The 19173-nt window shown below is 54.5% G+C and overlaps 2 protein-coding genes across 3 annotated transcripts in view; one reads left to right on the top strand and one right to left on the bottom strand.

The window, feature by feature from the left end:
• The first annotated feature begins 3689 nt into the window (after window positions 1–3689).
• On the top strand, window positions 3690–9525 carry CHPF2 (chondroitin polymerizing factor 2). The gene is made up of 4 exons (XM_012662141.1): window positions 3690–5383; window positions 5857–6421; window positions 7129–7311; window positions 8076–9525. Exons 1-4 carry the CDS (start codon window positions 5100–5102, stop codon window positions 9381–9383), a joined length of 2340 nt encoding a protein of 779 aa, XP_012517595.1. The 5' UTR covers window positions 3690–5099; the 3' UTR covers window positions 9384–9525.
• Window positions 9526–9666: 141 nt separating this feature from the next.
• SMARCD3 (SWI/SNF related, matrix associated, actin dependent regulator of chromatin, subfamily d, member 3) overlaps window positions 9667–19173 on the bottom strand; it is a 32917-nt gene continuing 23410 nt past the window's right edge. For both annotated transcript variants that reach the window (XM_012662140.1, XM_012662139.1), the window contains 12 exons: window positions 16502–16713; window positions 14114–14156; window positions 13219–13341; window positions 12979–13101; window positions 12660–12755; window positions 12401–12502; window positions 12023–12184; window positions 11042–11139; window positions 10729–10864; window positions 10314–10436; window positions 10089–10190; window positions 9667–9852 (listed from right to left, as the gene is read on the bottom strand). In XM_012662140.1, the coding sequence (XP_012517594.1) occupies window positions 9799–9852; window positions 10089–10190; window positions 10314–10436; window positions 10729–10864; window positions 11042–11139; window positions 12023–12184; window positions 12401–12502; window positions 12660–12755; window positions 12979–13101; window positions 13219–13341; window positions 14114–14156; window positions 16502–16713 (1374 nt within the window). In that variant the 3' untranslated portion in view covers window positions 9667–9798. The remainder of the gene's footprint in view (window positions 9853–10088; window positions 10191–10313; window positions 10437–10728; window positions 10865–11041; window positions 11140–12022; window positions 12185–12400; window positions 12503–12659; window positions 12756–12978; window positions 13102–13218; window positions 13342–14113; window positions 14157–16501; window positions 16714–19173) is intronic.

Genomic DNA, 19173 nt, shown 5'->3' with positions numbered 1-19173 from the left:
TCAGGCTCCTGTCCAGCGATGCCTCACCATCAGTGACACTGGAGGGAAGCAGAGGAAGCTGTTGCTCCCTGTGACCATATTCTCCAAATGTGGTACCTTTTCTCCCATGGTCCCATGACTCTTAAAAGGTGAGCTGACCCCTCACCCCCCATAGAACTAGTTTTTGTCCGCAAACTTGATGCTCCAGTGGAACTTATGTACATATAGTACAGAGATAAGCCAGGCTGATTGACACTTTCATGCCTTTGAACATGCATTTTACTAGAATACCTTCCACCAATGAAGTGCCTAATGTATGTCAGGCTCAGAGATAGGTGCTGTAGTTGCAACGGTGACAAGTCACTCCCTGACCTCAAGGAGCTCACAATGAAGAAGAAACTTTTGAAAAGTAAACAGACCATGACATTCAGGTGGTAAGTGCCCTAAAAGAAGTGACTTTTGTGTGGCTGCTGGAGTACTTAGGTGGGGACCTCACTTGGCATAGCATAATTAAGAGCAGGAACTTGGGGTCAGACTGCCTGCATTCAAACCGTAATTCTGCCATTCACAGCATGCAACCTTGGGCAAAGTACATACACTCCTCTGTAAAATGGGAATGATAATGTTTAAAAATATATAGTTAAGTGACTGCAGAGCCCTTCTGTATGAAGTGAAGGAGTTATATATGGTTGTGGATCATAGAAAAAGCACTCATTCAAGCACCTGAGCCTCCTGAGCATTGGCCACAATGTGCCTCCTCCTCTCAGCCTCATCTCAAATGCATGGTTACCAGCAGGTTAGAGTTTACAGAGAATACGAACATTTATTGTGCTCTTTCATTTATGTCAGCATATTTAATCCCCTCCAACAAACTCTGAGGTGGATATTATTACCATTTTGCAGATTTATTAAAAACACAGACCTTTTAATAAAACAGCACTGCTGGTTGGAGAGACTGCCTGGATTTGAGGCTGAAATCTTAGGAACTCTAGCTTTAAAACGGCTGGGAGTGGCAAGGAAAAGTCTAGTTAACTTCTCTAAATCCACCTGCATAGCAGCCAATAACATCGATGATTTCCTGTGAATGAACAGGTACTGGGCAGAGTCTCCCTCAGCACACAAGAATGGCTTAGAAAACCTGTTGGCCACTTAGAAGTTCTACCTTTCCCACCCAGGGTTTGGATCCTTTGCAGGGAAAAGAACTCAGGATGAAGTGAGAAGAAATGGGGAAAGAGAAATGGGAAAATGGGAGCAGGGGCAGAAAAAGAAGTAGAAAGATAGGAGGAGAAAAGGACTGGCTAAATATGAAAAAAATCACAGAAGGCCAGTGCTGGAAGTAAGAACACTTGGTTTAGCCTCTGTTTAAAATATGAAGAAACTGAGACCCAATGAAGGAAATGTCTCATTGAGAATTACCTAGGAACTTAGTAACTGGAAAGAGACTGGAACCTCACTGTTCAATCCTGTAGTCTCCAGCCACATGTGGCTATGGAGCACATAAAATGTGGCTAGTCCAAATTGAGATAATGCTGTAAGTATAAAACATGCATCAGATTTCAAAGACTGCATATGAGAAAAAAAGAATGTAAAATATGTCATCAGTAATTTTTCACATTGATTACATGTTGAAATAATAGTTTGCGTATATTCAATAATACAATTAAAAAGTTACTCTCATCTGTTTCTTTTTATTAAAAAATGTGGCTACCAGAAAATTTTAAATTCCACATATGGCTCATGTTTGTGGCATGCATTATATTTCAACTGGGTAGCACTGGTCTAGAAATCTTCTGACCTCTAGCTGAGTGTCCCTATTGTGTTTCCCAGAGTCTCTTCTAACAAGTCATTCATTTACCACCTATCATGTGCCAGTTGCTAAGAGGAGATCCAGTTGCAGTCTGAGGATAAGACAAAACACAGGAATAACAGTGTCAGTAGGTAATATATCAGGTGAGTTCTATATATATACTAGAATGGTGGTTCTTAACTTTACCAGCCCCAATGTTCCCTTTTTCATAACACCCTTTTACTATTTTGAAATTAAGTTCATTGATGATATAACCTAACTATACACATAATTTCAAAAAATTATGGTGTAGGCCGGGTGTGGTGGCTCACACCTGTACTCCCAGCACTTTGGGAGGCTGAGGCCAGGAGTTCCAAGACCAACCAGAGCAACATAGCAAGACCTCATCTCTACAAAAAATACAAAAATTTTCCAGGTGTGGTAGTGTGAGGTTGAGGCAGGAGGATGGCTTGAGCCCAGGAATTGAAGGTTGCAGTGAGCCATGATGATGCCACTGCACTCTAGCCTGGCCAACAGAGCGAGACCCTGTCTCAAAAAAAAAAAAAAATGATATCTTAACCAAAAGAAAAAGAAAAAAGAAAAGGAGATCCTTTATAATAAAATAATACTTTTATTTCAGCATACTAGAAAACATAATTAGTCAGATGCTTGTACCTGTACATGGGATCACCTTGAATGTGACAGTATAAATGCAGACTGAACAGCATGAATGATACGGCTGTCAGTGATACAGTTCTCCAAAATGGTGAATAACTCCTAGTAAATTCCAGACACAACAAAGTACAATCTTCTTTCCATTTGCATGATATTTATATTCCTTGAAAACAGCACATTTTACAACCCTGCAGGATTACTTTTTTATATATGTATAAAATACAGGCACAAGGATCAGATGATTATAACCAGTTTTTTCACCTATATGAATGTTGTTCAGTATGACATTTGAAAGTTGTGTAGGATCAGGACAGTTTTCTTGTGTGATACTATCTTGCAACGTGCATTGAGCATCCTTGGCCTCCCTTCCCCTCCACCCCCTAATCACTTGACAACAAAATTGCCCCAGTACATTTCCAAATTGCTCCCTGGGGATGGTGCCGTCCTGGTTGGTTGTCCGAGGCTGTTCCTGCCGGCTAGCCTCACCTTGGGCCGATCTCCCCTCACCAAGCTCTAGCTGCCCTGGCCTTCCCCGTTTTTCTCTAGGCCAATCCCTTTCCTCTCAGTACTTCCGTGTGCTCTTTTATTTGCACGGAAAACTCTCCACTTCGTGTCTTGATAACTCGTACTGAACATTTGGATCTCAGCATTCCCAAATCCTCAATATACTGTAATACTTCTGCTTTGTTTTCCACCGGACTCTGTACCTTTCTGCAGTGGTACTCATCACAGTTAGTGATCTCTACCTAAGTTTTATTTTTGGCATGTCAGAGTGTGTTTATTGCCTGTCTCCCTCAACTCTCAGCTCCTTGAGGGCAGGGACCATGGCTATCTCGTCCACTACATGTTTAACCAGCACTCCCAAAGATGCCTGTAACTCAGCGTCCTTAAGAACTTACATATCTGGCAAACGACACATATTTCTTAAGTAATTGAATGGATGATTGCGAGAGGCAGCGTGTTCATTGAGGCGGAGGTCACGCTTTTTCCAGGGCAGATAGAGTTGAGCTGAAGCAGCCAGGCACCTTGGGTCCACCCGCTTCACTCGGGTTAGCGGCAGCAGAATGTACGCGCCTTCCCGCTGGGCAGGCGGGGCGGGGGCGGAGCAGGGGGCGGGGCGACCATAGAGAGGGCGCGGGCGGAGCGAGCGGCCGGATGCGGTCACCATAGAGACGGGTGACTGACAGGGAGCGGAAGAGGAAGCCGCGGGCCGAGGCTGTGAGGTGGCAGCGGCTGGAGCGGCGGAGCCGGTTCCTCGCGGGGCCTGGGGTCTGTTTCCCCTCCCGTCCCTGCTCCCTGCCTGGCGCGCGCGGGGCGCCGCTCCCCTTCTCGGACCCCTGGTCCTCGGCCCTGCTGCCGGCCTCCTCCCTGTGGGGCTTGCGCGTCCCTCGTTGCCCGGCGCTCGCTGTCTTGGCACAGTCTCCGGCGCCGCCTTCGCCCCCACCGACGGGCCCAGGGACGGGGTCTGTTCCCCGCTCTCGCAGCCGCCGGCCCCGGCTCGCAGAACAAACCGAGCTGGACCCCCTGCTCCTCCTCTGCAGCCTGTGACGTAGCCGATTTATTTCTGTTTTGAGACGAACGGCGAAGACCCGCGCTGGGCCTTATTTGTAGGGCTAGAATTGGTCTTTGGTAGCTGAGAGGTAGAGCAGGGGCGCCGGGCCCCTGGCAGGGTCGTGTCCGGAGTCAGCCGCGCTTCTGTCTGCGGTCACAGAACCCCTGCGTTGTCTTTAGCTGCTGCTTGTCCTCTGGGTTTGCTTTCGGTTTGTTTCATTTAGTCCCTGGAGCCCTGGTAAAACCAGGTGCCGAATCGCTCTTACGCAGCAAGAGTTACGGTAATTTGCTGGCTGTCTGCTCCCGGACGAAGGTGGGCAGCTCAGCCTCTCCGCAGCTGGGATTCGTAGAATGGTCTGCTAGATGGTTCTATCAGCCATTGCTCCTCCGAGAGGTTGTCAGTGCTGAGTCACGCATCTGTCTACCTCATTTGGGTGGGCAGAACTTATGTGTACCATGCAGTGGCTCCAGACCGCTCCCGAGTGGCAGGAGGAGGGGTTACTGTAGCCACTGCCTTTCCTTCACACTTGGCAGTGAGCAGAGTAGAAAGAGATTCTGGTCCCTTCCCTGTGCCCGCCTGCCAGAGTAGGTCAGCAGCCCCTCCAGTCGCCTGAGTCAGGCATGGTGCCAGAGCCAGGCATTCTTCAGGAAAGGCCCACTGAGGCAGACTCCTCTGGTTGGTGGCAGTTGTTTCGCTGGATCATGTGCTTTTCCCTATCCCCTTCTTTGTCAGTGGTGTCATCTCTTGACTTAGGTCCAGCGTACAGATGTGTGTAGTCCTTTATAGGTTAGGTTTAGCAGTATTGCGTTTTACTTCCTCCCTTTTCTACTGGCCAGAATCCCCATTTGAGTGAAATTCGTTCTCATAATTATTACCATTTGGGCCAAGGATTAGATCCAGCATCTTGGCGGTTGAAGACTAGGCAGAAGGAGTTGTGAAGACTGGACAGTCAATATTCCTGGGGATGCTGGGCCTGGAAGCCAGCACACCTTGCTGTGTTGTTGACCTCATTGACCCCAGGTTTCCTGGTTAAAACTGCAGGCCTGCTACTGGTCTGGCACCCGTGAAACCATTGATCCTTAAGGCTGTGCCCCCTGGGGCACCCATATGGCAGGGCCCACCACCACCATGAGACTGAGCTCCCTGTTGGCTCTGCTGCGGCCAGCACTGCCCCTTATCCTAGGACTGTCTCTGGGGTGCAGCCTGAGCCTCTTGCGGGTTTCCTGGATCCAGGGTGAGGGAGAAGATCCCTGTGTAGAGGCTGTGGGGGAGCCAGGAGGGCCACAGAATTCAGACTCAAGAAGTCAGCTAGACCAAAGTGATGAAGACTTCAAACCCCGGATTGTCCCCTACTACAGGGATCCCAACAAGCCCTACAAGAAGGTGCTCAGGTGAGAGCTACATGTGTGCATAGTCCCAGACCCCAGCCTTCAGTTTCGGGCTGCTCTTAGTCTTTGCCTCTGCCTTTCCACTGGTAACCAGTGTTAAGCACCTTGGAACAGTTCTTTGTCTTATTTTCCATCATCGTTTCTTCCTGTTTTTTCCCTCCTTCTAAGGTCTAAGAAAGTCTCACCCATTGGTGTTAAATTAGGGTTTGATGTTCTTGAACAGGGCAGGAATTGCATGTAACCCATGTAATCTATCTGTAGTAGACTCCTCCCCTCCCAAATCAATTCCAGTGTCAGCAAGAGTACTCACTCCAGTGGGTACTCACTCTAGTAACTAATTAATATTAATGAGAAAGAAGGTCTCTCTTCTCTTTTTTCTCACCTCCAAATCACTGTTTTTAGGGAGATGTATATGCTGAACAAGCTGGGTCCCTAAAGATTAGGGAGTTGACCCTGGCACTCTGGTCTCTCCACAGGACTCGGTACATCCAGACAGAGCTGGGCTCTCGTGAGCGGTTGCTTGTAGCTGTCCTGACTTCCCGGGCCACACTCTCCACTCTGGCTGTGGCCGTGAACCGCACAGTGGCCCACCACTTTCCTCGGTTACTCTACTTTACTGGGCAGCGAGGGGCCCGGGCTCCGGCAGGGATGCAGGTGGTGTCGCATGGGGATGAGCGGCCAGCCTGGCTCATGTCAGAGACCCTGCGACACCTTCACACGCACTTTGGGGCCGACTACGACTGGTTCTTCATCATGCAGGATGACACGTATGTGCAGGCCCCCCGCCTGGCAGCCCTTGCTGGCCACCTCAGCATCAACCAAGACCTATACTTGGGCCGGGCAGAGGAATTCATTGGCGCAGGCGAGCAGGCCCGGTACTGTCATGGGGGATTTGGCTACCTGTTGTCACGGAGTCTCCTGCTTCGCTTGCGGCCGCATCTAGATGGCTGCCGAGGAGACATTCTCAGTGCCCGTCCTGACGAGTGGCTTGGCCGCTGCCTCATCGACTCCCTGGGCATCGGCTGTGTCTCACAGCACCAGGTGACAGCTCTTGCAAGTCAATCTCAGTTCCTGACAAGTTAGTGGTGATTGAGTGTTTGGTCTCCAGGCTGGGTGCTGCTGGTTTCTTCTCAGCAGCCCCTCGGAGGCTCTCGTTTTGCCCTTCCCAGCCACTGGCTGGCCCCTTTGGCACTTCCTTCCTCAGCTTTGGCAATCTTAGAACCCTGGGGCTATCAAAAGTGATGTCAGGGACCCCTGAGAAAGAAAGGTGCCCCTGCTCACCAGTCCTCCTCCCCATCTGCCTCCCTGCCCTCCACACCTCCCCTGACATATACACATCAGTTATGGACAATATGGGGATGTCCTAGCGATGGCCACTCCCCAGTGAAGTGAGGTGATCGCTTCTCCAACCCAGAGAGCTGCCATGCTAGTTGTCCTGGAGAAGAACAGAAGATACCAGAGGCAGCTTTCATCCTAAACCAGAGAACTAGGAGGATTTTCTGGCTTGTGGCTTTCATTGCTTTGAGCAACAGTGGGATTCTTTGCAGGAAGAGGCCATCCTTAGTTGCCTACTTTCTCCTTTCTGAAATGTGGGCAGTGAAAAGTAAGAACTGAGGTTAAGGGAGGTGCTAGAAAGAATGCCCCACCACCTCCAGTGGTGACAGATGTGAACACTGAGTATGATTCAGGGTGGTTTGGGACAGGCAGCCCTTGTGTGTAGCATTGATTGGTCTGATTGGTCCCTATAGGGGCAGCAGTATCGCTCATTCGAACTGGCCAAAAATAGGGACCCCGAGAAGGAGGGGAGCTCGGCTTTCCTGAGTGCCTTCGCCGTGCACCCTGTCTCCGAGGGCACCCTCATGTACCGGCTCCACAAACGCTTCAGTGCTCTGGAGTTGGAGCGGGCTTACAGTGAAATAGAACAACTCCAGGTAAGCTGAAGAGGAGCAGGTGGGCAGAGGACCACGGGAGGGTCAGCGGGAGCCTGAGATGTCCAGGTGTGCAGCGAGCCAGTGAGTGGGCAGCTGGGGGATGGAGGGTCTGGCCTAGGGCTGTATGGTGGCAAGGTGGAAAGAGGCTGACCATATTTAGATTTAAAACAGCCACAGGGACAAGGGTCCTTGGGGGTCCAGAGCAGTCACAAGGTGAGTTCCCGGAACAACCTGAATGCAGTTAACTCAGAGCATCGGGGAGCTTGGTGCAGCGTCAGACAGAATAGTTGTAGCTCCTCCTCAGTAGTCCCTCTCCACCAAGGAGGCGAAACTCCAGAAGTTCCTGAACTTTCTAGAACTATCCCAAGAAAGCCCAAGAGTAGAAGGCAGAAGAATTCTTTAGCTGAATGTCAGAGGTGGAGTACAGATGAAAACAAGGGTCTGATCACGAAGTGGATGTGAGTCCTCTGGGCGTGGGAGAGAAAGGGTGTTGAGCTCTATATTTCAAGATACTTCTGCCTGTGCAGAAGCACATTTTCCTCCTCACGGCAGTTGTGTAAGGTGGGTATGATCTTATTCCTTCTGCATTTTATAGATGAAGAATAGAACATATAGGGAATGAAACGATTAGCCAGGGGGCCCCTCACTAAGCGTTGACAGAGTTAGGACAGAACTCAGCTGTTTGACTGTCAGGGCCTGGGCAGCCGGAGCTGGGTAGGGTCCTGGAGCTGGTACTGACATCGGGCACGTTCCCTCCAACCTAGGCTCAGATCCGGAACCTGACAGTGCTGACCCCGGAGGGGGAGGCAGGGCTGAGCTGGCCTGTCGGGCTCCCGGCCCCTTTCACACCACGCTCTCGCTTTGAGGTGCTGGGCTGGGACTACTTCACAGAGCAGCACACCTTCTCCTGTGCAGATGGGGCTCCCAAGTGCCCACTGCAGGGGGCTAGCAGGGCAGACGTGGGCGACGCTGTGGAGACTGCCCTGGAGCAGCTCAATCGGCGCTATCAGCCTCGCCTGCGCTTCCAGAAGCAGCAGCTGCTCAACGGCTACCGGCGTTTTGATCCAGCACGGGGCATGGAGTACACCCTGGACTTGCTCTTGGAATGTGTGACTCAGCGTGGGCACCGGCGGGCCCTGGCCCGCAGGGTCAGCTTGCTGCGGCCACTGAGCCGGGTGGAAATCCTACCTATGCCCTATGTCACCGAGGCCACCCGAGTGCAGCTGGTGCTACCGCTCCTGGTGGCTGAAGCTGCTGCGGCCTTGGCTTTCCTTGAGACCTTTGCAGCCAGTGTTCTGGAGCCACGAGAACATGCCTTGCTCACCCTGCTTCTGGTCTATGGGCCACGAGAAGGTGGCCGTGGGGCGCCAGACCCGTTTCTTGGGGTGAAGGCTTCAGCGGCCGAGTTAGAGCGACGGTACCCTGGGACAAGGCTCGCCTGGCTTGCTGTGCGAGCAGAAGCCCCTTCCCAGGTGCGACTCATGGACGTGGTCTCCAAGAAGCACCCCGTGGACACTCTCTTCTTCCTCACCACTGTGTGGACGAGGCCTGGGCCGGAAGTCCTCAACCGCTGCCGCATGAATGCCATCTCTGGCTGGCAGGCCTTCTTTCCAGTCCATTTCCAGGAGTTCAACCCTGCCCTGTCACCACAGAGGTCACCCGCAGGGCCCCCAGGGGCTGGCCCTGACCCTCCATCCCCTCCTGGTGCTGACCCTTCCAGGGGGGCTCCCGTGGGGGGCAGATTTGACCGGCAGTCATCTGCAGAGGGCTGCTTCTACAATGCTGACTACCTGGCGGCCCGAGCCCGGCTGGCTGGTGAACTGGCAGGTCAGGAAGAGGAGGAAGCCCTGGAGGGGCTGGAGGTGATGGATGTTTTCCTCCGGTTCTCAGGGCTCCACCTCTTTCGGGCCGTAGAGCCAGGGCTGGTGCAGAAGTTCTCCCTGCGGGACTGCAACCCACGGCTCAGTGAGGAACTCTACCACCGCTGCCGCCTCAGCAACTTGGAGGGGCTGGGGGGCCGTGCCCAGCTGGCCATGGCTCTGTTTGAGCAGGAGCAGGCCAACAGCACTTAGCACCCCCCAGGGCTGTAACCTTACATTTCCCTGTGTCTGCCTGAGCCCCAGGAAGGGCAAGGCAGGGTGATGGACAGATGGAGGGCTTGCCGCTGTATTTTTTTTACAAGAAAATGTTATTAAAAGTGTCTTCTGCCAAACTGTTTTTAGGTCTAGGGAAAATGGAGTAAGGAGAAGAATCCAAGGGAGGGTTGTGGGGAATTTGTCCAGAGGCACCCACTGCCTTCCCCCTCCCTCCTCCATACCCCCTACCCTTCCCAGTTTCCAACGACCACACAGCTGCTGTCAGATGAATCACTTTTAATCCAGCACCCCAACCCCAAGGCAGCAGAGAGTGATGCCAGAGCCCAGGGCAGAACGCTGGGGGAACAGGGCGCAGCCAGAAGGTCCATAGTGCTGCATACGCACGGGGCTCCTAGGTGTTGCGCACGACCAGCGACTGCTCCAGCTCCTGCCTGCGCTGCTGGATCTTTAGAGGAAGTGAGAGCAGGAACAGTTTACAGTGTTCCCGGTGAGTGATCAGGACAAACCACCTACAGATACCCCCTGCCCTGGAAGAGCAGCTGGGAGCCGGGAGGGCTACTGCACGGAGAGGCAGTGTGGTGGAGAAGTTTCACGGGGGAGTGGCAAGGACCGCACCAGCTGAGAAGGGAGGTTTCCTTCAGGTGGAGCAAGGGGAGCCTCAGGACAAGGGCCCCTCCATACCTTGCAGTAGAAGTAGCGGCTGACAGCTTCCTGGGACCAGGGCTGGTGGTAGAACTCAGCCCGGCGCTCCTCCTCGGGGTTGCCAGCTACATCTGTCATCACCTGGAGGGAGCATGGGGTTAGCCCTGAGCCCCTCACCCCTCACCTGCCCCTGGCATACAGTGTTTACTGGCTTTCCTGATGTGCTTGTCTTCCACTCCAGTCCCCCCGACTCTCCCTCTTCACCTTGAGGTCCCGGCTCTGGGAGCGGAGCAGGTCTTGGACGTAGCCTTTGGGGTCTCTGGAGAAGCTTAGCATGAAGTCCCTCTGGATCTTGAGCTGGTTTATGGACTCAATCGTCTCATGGATCTACAGGTAGAAAGATAGATGCTTTCCACCTGGCCGTGGTGATGTGGGCGAGGACGGTGGGTGTGGAGGGAGGAGGGGCTGACTTTTCCTATGAAGGGCAAATCTTGAGCCCCTGAAGTCCCAGGGAAAGGGGATGGGCAGAACTAAACTTGGGATGAGGTTCAGCTCCAAGTAGCACGGAAGGGCCACGTGTCCCCTCGTCTCCCAATAGGCCCATGCTGTGTGCCTCTTTTAAATCTGCTCTGTCCTCTCCGGGTTAATGTCCCACTTCAGCTCTGGGCTTGGGCCCCACCTTACTGTCCAGAGCACTGATCTCCTGCTGGTTGGCCGTGGACAGGAGGAAGCTGCTCATCTGCCCCTTCAGTGGCTCCTCTACCTCCACGTCAATGTCATAGCACGCCGTCTTCTTCTGGTCTGACGGGTCCACGCTGCCAGAGAAATCAAGCCCTTGGTGTCTGTGGTTCCCCCCACAGAGGCCAGGGGTCCTGGGGCTGGGGCAGACCCAATAGCAAGGGAGGGGAGATGGGAATGGGAGGAGAGGGAAGGCAGAGAAGGCAGGAATGAGATAATTCCCCGGGCTGAGAAGCAAGCTGGGGCCACCTCACCTGATGACATGGTTGATGACAATTGGGTCGGGGGGCAGCAGCAGGGCTGTGAGGCGCTGGGGAATCTCAGAAAACTTCAGCCGGGGACAATCAAAAATCTAAAGCAGGACAGTTGGGGAGAGAGAGGTCATTCTGTGTTTGAAAAGATTGTAACTATAGTTCTAGATCCTTCCATCCTAGAAAGGCCACAAGAAGCTGCGAGTCTGCTTCCTCGGTGCTCACGGGTATGGGATTGGGGTGGGGTCACCAGCCCGGCTGACAAGGAGGCCGTTGGTGTGGGGCAGTGGTTGAAAGCACAGCCCTGGGCTGCCTGCCTGGGCATCCACCACTTACTGCGCAACCTTGAGCAAGTTACCTAACACCTCAGGCCGCAGCGTCTTCTTTAGGGTGGGGACGATGATACCCGTCTCACAGGGTTGTCGTGAGAATCATCAGTGAATACACACAAAGTGCTCGGAACAGTGGTAAGTGCTCAATAAATACCAACTGCTCTTTTCACTCCTCAGGTTTATCTGCTGTATTTATTTAAAAATCCATTAATAAAAACACTCTCTACTTTGGTAGTTTTTCGTAACTGCCCAAGAGATTAGATGGGACAGGTTTTACCCCTCCACTTCAAATACAAGCACCGAGGCTCAGAATTGCTAGTAATTTACCCAAAGTCTAGACCCAGCACTAGAACCGGGGATCCTATTTCCAAGTGCCAAGAATATTACATTCCAGAAAGCTGTTGGCTTTGAAGGGTTCTGGATCTTCCTAACTTGGGGAGGCTAAAGTGGATTGGCTGCAGCACAAAGCTAATCCACAGCAGAGCCTGGACGAGAACCCTGGTCAGTCTCTTGACTCCAAGGCCATGACCATGTACCGTTTCTGCTAGTCAGGAATCTAGAAGGGAGGGGTGGTAGTTACCTTAGTAGAAGTACTTCCCTGATGGAGCACTCTGCCTGCTCCCCAGATCCCGGGGTTCAGGAGAGAGGTTACCTGCTGGAAATACTTGTCCCCATTGATGTATTCCTTGTCGTGAGAGTCTTGTAGCCTGTTGGTCTTCACGTACTGCCACAGGGCCTGGACAATGGCCGAACGGCTCTGTGTGTGCAACCCCAGCAGCCGGGCCAGGCGGGGGTCCAGTTTGAATTGGGGAGGCTGGGGAAAGATGACCATGAAAATTAGGAATGGAAAGAGCTCAGGGCCCAGCAGCTTGGGACTAGAGGGGACATGGTGATTGGGCTCCTTGGAAATGTGCTTCTGGAGAAGGATGGGGTAGGGAGAAGGGGGTCTCTCAGGATGTGCAACTTTGGGGCCCAGGCCCACCCCAGGTGCCTCACGTGGCATCTGCAGAGTGGTGGGGCAGGTGCAGACCTGGTAGTCCAGCATGAGGAGCAGGGTGCAGCGCACACTCAGGTCCCCGGGCCTCTTCACCTGGAAGCCATCCGTCTCCTGGGTTGTGGGCGTCCGATGCCACTGTCCAGGAGAGAAGAGCTGCGTCACCTGCAGGCCCATCTGGATTGGCGGCGCCCAGGGCTCTACATTGGTCCCCAATCCAATTCTGCAGGATATTCAGGAACCTGGGCCTGTGGGAGGGTGGTGATTCGAAGGGCAGGAGGAATTGCAGTCTTACCTCTACAAGGTGGTTGTCAGGGCCATAAAGATCTTTGTCCAGCTCAATGACCAAACTCTTGAAGAAGGAGGAGAACTTCCGCTTCTGCTTGCTGGGCTGTAGGAGAGGAACAGGGACCGTGGGGGCAAAAGGAGGCCAAATTGGCATCGGGCAGGGCGGCATGGTTAGGTGCAATCCTCTGCACCCAGGATGTCTCTCTAGGCCCACCCACCCCAGCCAAGGACTGACCCCCGAACCCTTAGTACAAACATCTAGTTCTGTTCTCAGCTTAGCCCATACCCACCCCAGGACACCTGGAGAGACCTGGGCCAGGACGTACATCATCCAGGAGCTTCCCCTCTACCCGCAGCTCCCAGGAGGCAATGCTGCCATCAGAATCCTCCGCATCAGGCTTCGCAGGGTTAAAAGTATTGGAGATATAAAGACGCAGCTTCCGCTTTTGCTGTAGAGATAAAGAGTGTGGTACAGAGCACAGGCTGTGTGCTCCCACCTGGGCCCCCTGCTTCGCCATCCTGGGCATGGGACTCAGAGCCCCCTTCCTACCCCCAAAGTAAGGCACCTTCATGGGCCTCTTCAGAGCCTCCTGGATGTCCACCCGCTTCCGCATGATGGTTTGATCCAGTTTCCTCTCAAATGCTAGGAGGTCCATGTAAGCCTGGGACTCGGGGACCAGCTCCCGAATCTGGGGGAGGAGGAGCACGGCGGGAGTCAGGGTTCAACCTCTCTAGTGCTGTAGAATGCATGTGTGTTGTTCAGTCCCAGGGTACAAAGGACATGGAGGGAGCCGTCCAATTTTAGGGTGTGGAATTTTGAGAGTCAGAACAGGACCTCTCCCCAAGATTCCCTTACCCAGCAGCAAGGGCCCTCAACGTGTAGGGATGCAAATTGCTTCTCCCTCTGGGAGAGCCATGCATTTCCTCACCAGGGGAGGAGGTCACAACCGTGGAGCCCAGCAAGTGCTAGCCTTTCACCTCCTGTCTTGTCCTAGGCTGCTGGGCTTCCCTTGGGCCTCTCTAAAGTGCTTAGGGGCTCACGTCCCTGAGGCTGTCAGGGGATGTCGCTGCTTACCTCTACCCTGGCACAGCCCCCTGCCCCCACACCCAGTGTCTCAGCCGTGCTGCCCCCATACTCAGCTGAGCCTAGGTCCCTTCATGATGCCCAGGGCCTCTGGCCACCCTCCGTGCCCTTCAGCAGCCTCTGATCCCCTGGCTCTTGTCTCCTCCTGAACCTCAGGACCAAGGCTCTGGCTGTGGCTCTGCTCCTTCCTGCTGCCTCACCTCCTCCCTCTGGCCTGGGGAGCTTCACTTCTTAATGAGCTTTTTAAACAAAAAGTGAAAGTGACTGCCACGCCGAAGCTCTGCTTCTGAGGGGGGAGGGGCACCAGCAAGGGGTGGGGGGAGGAGGGCGGAGCAGCAGAGGGGGGTGGGCTGGGGGCTGCTGTGAAAGGCACTCACCCTTTGAGGGAGGATTTTGTCAGCCATCTTCCTCCTCTTGGCACTGTACATTTTTTAAAGAAAAAACCAGGTTACCATGGCGACAGATCTGGGAGTAACGAGGCCACCTGCTAAATTATCCCGACATCTCCGCCCGCCTGGCTGGGGTTCCCACAGCCCGCTTGTCTGCCCGCCTGAGGGGCTACAGTGGTGGTGTGTGGAACTGGCACTCTCAGGAAGTAGGGGTGACCTGTCCATCCTCTGGCCTGGGAGCCCCCTTCCACCCTGCCACATCCTCAGGGCCAGAGAAATTTCCACTTAGGAGGGACTAGGTGGTAGGGGAGGTGCTGCCAAAAGATGGGAACTGCAGAAGTATTCGAGGAAAGCTGGAGAGGAGAGGGCGGAGGAGAGGAGCGACAGGTCCTGAGGACCTTCCTTTTCTGCGAAGCAGGGGTGACACAGTCCAAGCTGCCCTAAGCTCAGAGGGGGCGGGGAGAGATGACCCCTTTCCATGCCCCGGAGCAGGCAGTGATGGCATGAAGCTGGTGGGACTTGCATCCCTGCCACCCTGGGCTTGGAAGGAAATGCTGATGGGCAGGGAGGTGCTCATGCCCTTGGACCACCTGCCCACAGGGCAAGGGACACCACACCCATAGGGACCCAGACAGAGTGGAGGTGGATGTGCTTCTCTGTGGGTGTGACTTCGGGCTGGGGCCAAACTGGCTGGACCAGCTGGGTAAGGCAGCAGCTGGGATATGGGCGCTTCTTGACCTGCTAGCTGCTTCTGACTCCCAAAAGCACCCCAGAAAAACCTTAGCAGGTCAAGAGATTAAAACGCAGCCTGGAGCATGGCTCCATACTGCCCCCATGTGGTGTTCTCAACCACTGCCCCCTCCCTATCCAGAGAGCTATTCTAAGGCTAGGCAAGCAGCTTTCATTAAGGTCTGTTTTAAACATTGACTGCCACACCAGAAAAAAATTTTCTCCTTGGAGCCACGGTGTTGTATTACGAAAATAGAATAAAAACTTTGAAAATAAAACAATACTTTCTAATTTAATGAAAATATTTTTTGTTGTTTTCTGTGCGTGAGTCATATGCAACTTGAAAAATAGTTCACAAGGCTACCAAGGTAAAGAGACATGTGAGTTACATATGCTTCACAAGGCCCTGGGTTCTAAACTAGCGTGAGTTAAATACAACTCACATGACAGTTAATGTGTTAAATTATCTATGTGAAACTACATTTATACAAGAGAAATAATCATGTGTGCAACAATTTGTACACTTTGCAAAAGAATTCATCATGGGATGTCTAAAAGTGCTGAATTTTCCTTGATGTGTAAAAAAAGAATTTTTTAAAAAAAATTTGAGACAGGGTCTTGCTCGGTCACCCCAGCTAGAGTGCAGTGGCATCATCATAGCTCACTACAACCTCAAACTCCTGGGCTCAAGCAATCCTCCTGCTTCTGCCTCCCGAGTAGCTGGGACGACAGGCATGTGATACCACGCCCAGCTAATTTTTCTATTTTTTATAAAGACGGGGTCTTGCTCTTGCTCAGGCTGGTCTTGAACTGCTGATCTCAAGCAATCCTCCCACTTGGCCTCTCAAAGTGCTAGGTAGGATTACAGGTGTGAGCCACTGCACCCAGCCAGAAATATTTAATAATGAGGTAAAATTGACATTACACCTTTTATAGGAATCCATCTGTTGTGCAAAAGAAGCATGTGTGTTTGGCTAAATACTGAAACCTAGAGGGACATCACTCCTGCCAGGAGCCGGCAGGGGCTTTTGGGGTACCAGCTAGTCAGACAAGGAAATGAGCTGGCCCTGGTAGCTTGGGGGCAGAACTGGTCCAAGGGACAGATTATGGCAGCTCTTCAACTTTTGAGTGCCTAAGAATCGCCCAGAGCGGGACAGAGACCACCCACCCACAGGGCAAACCTCCAGGCCCCACCCCCATGGCCAGAGATTCTGATTGAGAAGATCTGGAGTGGCTTTGAAACTGTCAGCTGGGGACTAGCAGGAAGGTGCACCGGAGAACACACTTTGGGAAACAGTCCTAAAGCTCTGCCCTCAGTCCTACTGCCAGCCCCACCCCCACCCCAAAGGCCGAAGCATCACCCAGAAACTGGGGTAAGGGGTGGACAGAGGACTGAGCAGGTGACAAGGAGAAGGCTGAGGGGCGCATGCAGACAAGGGGCACAGGCTGCCGAGGGTCGCGGCCGCAGCCTGTCTCTACCTTGGGCACACAAAAGAACCAGACCAGTGCCCCCTAAGCCCACCTCCCCAGAGGGCATCCGACCCGGGAAGACTCGCCCATCCAATCCCCGCTACTCGCCCACCTGGTCCCCGCGGGTCCTGCCGGCCCGCCCCTGCACGCCCCCTCCGCGCCGGAGCCCCCACTCACCTGCGGCTCCGCGCGGGGGCGGTGGGCACCGGCTGGCCCTGGCTCTGTGCCTGGCTTTGCCCGGGCGGGGGCGCTGCTCGCTTGCGGGCGGGCTCCATGCCCGCGGGGGCCAGGCCGGGTCGCACGGCGGGGCTGCCCATGTACGGGGAGCCCGGGGGGCCCATGGGCGCCCCCTGGTGGGGCATCCGGGCTCCAGACGGCATCCCGGGGCGCTGGGGGTGGGGCGGGGGTGAAGCAGAAACCGGCACCCGCGGGTCAGACCAGGTGCCCGCCGGTGAGCCGGCGTCTCCCCTCCCCCAAGGCCCCTGGCTGGTGACCCTCTGTGGTGAGCGAGGGGTGGGAGCGAGGAGCGGGAGGGGCGGGGGGCTTGGCGTCTGGCTGCGGGAAGCTAACTGAAGCCAGGCAATGGCACAGGGCATTGCCGAGCCTCGGGTCTGCGGAAGGTACCATCAAAATGAATATTAATGGCGCCTTTCAACCTTCAAAGGGTGTTCACATCCTCTGCAAGACTGACTGAGCAGGTCCTTTCATCCCCACTTGACAGATAAGGCAACTGTGGCTCAAGGAGAAAAGCGACCTCGCCAAGGTCAGGCTGCTCAACCTGACAACTGCAGCACCTGCGGCCCAGGGCCTTTCCTCTCTGTGCTTTGGTATGGTCAGGGGCTGAGCTCCCTGCTCTGACTTCCACTCCCCCTCCTCCTCCTCACTTTGGGTGGCTCTGCCAGCCTCACCCCCTCCACATCTCAGCCACTCTGCCCTCAGTGCCCCTGCTCTTGGCCCCTCAGTCCCAGACCCCACTCCCCTCAGCTGACTAGGCTCCACTGACTTAGCCCACCCCCACAATTTGCACCAAGGGTGAAAGCTGGGGGCAGGGCCAGGGCAATCTAGGGGGCTGCTCCAGACCCAGCCAGGGTTCTGATTGGGAGGAGGGGGGCTGGGCTATGGGTGGGCACTCATATCCACCTCTCCCTTCCTGTCCACCTAGGTCAGCAGAGACCTCCTCCACTCTCCACCCCACCCCAGCAAGGTCAGGAGTTAGGGTTCAAAGGGGGCTGTGGGGAGGGAGATGAGGCAGCTCCCATCCCCTTGCTGCTACCCCTGGGGTGGTCAGATGGGGTGTAAATGAGATGCAAATGCATCAGTGAAGTGTTCCAAACCCCACTTGTCCAGACTCCAGAAGGGAGATGGGGAGGGACAGAGGGAGTTTCAGGGGCTGTAAAGTAGAGGAGGGTGGGATGGGGATGGGTCTGGAAGAGCAGGGAGGAGATGGGGAGCAAGGGATGCGGGCCCTGGGCCCCTGTTGCCTCTTATACACCACCCACCTCCCCCACAGGCACAGGAGGAGCCCTGGCCCTAGGCTTGGTGTTGCCCTTCCAACTGCCAACCCTCCCTCCTGCCCCTTCAAGCCCTATACTGTGTCTAACCCTAATGCCCTCCCACCCCCAGCCAGCAGCTGTCTCTGCCCATCTCTCCTGCAGGGAAACCTGCCTGTCCATGTGTCTGCCACCCCCATCCCACCTGACCCTGTCGCTCACGCTCCAGGGTAGCCGCCCAGAATGGAGCCCAGGCCTGGTCATTCCCCACCAGCATAGATGGGGCACTGGTAGTGGGGCAGCGGGGCTTACAGCCGCCCAAGAACTAAAGCTCTCAGTTGGCCATATAAAAAATCCATGTGTATAGCTTCTCTCCCCACTAGATGGGCCTCTTTAAAAGTGCTCCCCCAAGCAGCAAGGTTACGACTGGTAACTCAGCTGGCCTACACAGACACACTAGGAAGTTATACCCGGAGGCCCCTGGGGCTGGAGGACAGGGTGCTCCAGGGAGCCCCTCATACTATCAGCTGCTCTTCCCATTTATCAAGGTCAGGGCTACTCGCTGCTCTGCTGAAGAGGCCCAGAGGGAGGCTTCCAGAGCCCCCAGAGAGCTGTGCCAGCCCCTAGCCCCACCCCCACAAAAGGCCAAGAGTCCGGGGACTCTGGCCTCCCTCACTGAGGTGCCTTCCTTGGGGTCACAGCCAAATTTGGCTATAACAAACCTGACTGCTGCCTCTATGCAGGGCTTTCCAAGTGCTGGAGCCCCTGCCTTTCCCATTCCAGCCCTCCCATGCCAGCCCCTACTGACTCAACTCAAGCCTCCCATCCCCTTAGGGCACCCAGGCTCCCCCAGCTCCCCACGTGCCTGCTTTCTCAGCCTGCCTGCGGGAAGCCTAAGAGACCTGTCCCTTAGGTCTCTAGGCCTCGCGTCCCCAAATCCAGCCCTTCCTTCACACCTTTGAGGCATTAAGGACATCAGCTTCTGGTGGCAGAGTGCCAAGGGGACTGTCCGACCCCCTAACTTGGGGTCTGTCCCTAGAGCGAGCCTCTCCCTGACCCTGATGGCAGAGGCTGTCAGCAAAGCCCTGGAAGCCCTCCCTCCTGCTGGGATGCAGAGGCTGCTCCGCCAGCGAGCAAGCTTCCCGCTCACAGTGCTCCAGGGTCACCTGCTCCTTGCCCCAGAGATACAATCAGAGTGACACTGTCCCAACGATGAACAGACAACCCAGCCCAGCCTCTGCCATGTCCCCGTCCCCCACCCCCACCCCAGGGCAGGGGTAACACCTGGGTCCATAAGGAAAAGAACGGAAGTCAACGTGTCAGCTACAGAGGGGACGCCCCACTTGGGGGGACAGTCCC

This window comes from Propithecus coquereli, unplaced genomic scaffold, assembly GCF_000956105.1.
Source record: "Propithecus coquereli isolate 6110/MARCELLA unplaced genomic scaffold, Pcoq_1.0 Scaffold75, whole genome shotgun sequence".
NCBI lineage: Eukaryota > Metazoa > Chordata > Mammalia > Primates > Indriidae > Propithecus > Propithecus coquereli.
Note: the sequence above shows the minus strand (reverse complement) of the source record. Positions and strands in the feature narration are given on the sequence as shown.

What these genes read in the sequence shown, in the direction of transcription:
- CHPF2 (XM_012662141.1), top strand. Translation starts at nt 5,100, where the DNA reads ATGGCAGGGCCCACCACCACCATGAGACTGAGCTCCCTGTTGGCTCTG. An exon ending in GCTGTGTCTCACAGCACCAG is followed by an intron (nt 6,422 to 7,128) that starts GTGACAGCTCTT and finishes TGGTCCCTATAG; the next exon opens with GGGCAGCAGTATCGCTCATT. An exon ending in GTGAAATAGAACAACTCCAG is followed by an intron (nt 7,312 to 8,075) that starts GTAAGCTGAAGA and finishes CCTCCAACCTAG; the next exon opens with GCTCAGATCCGGAACCTGAC.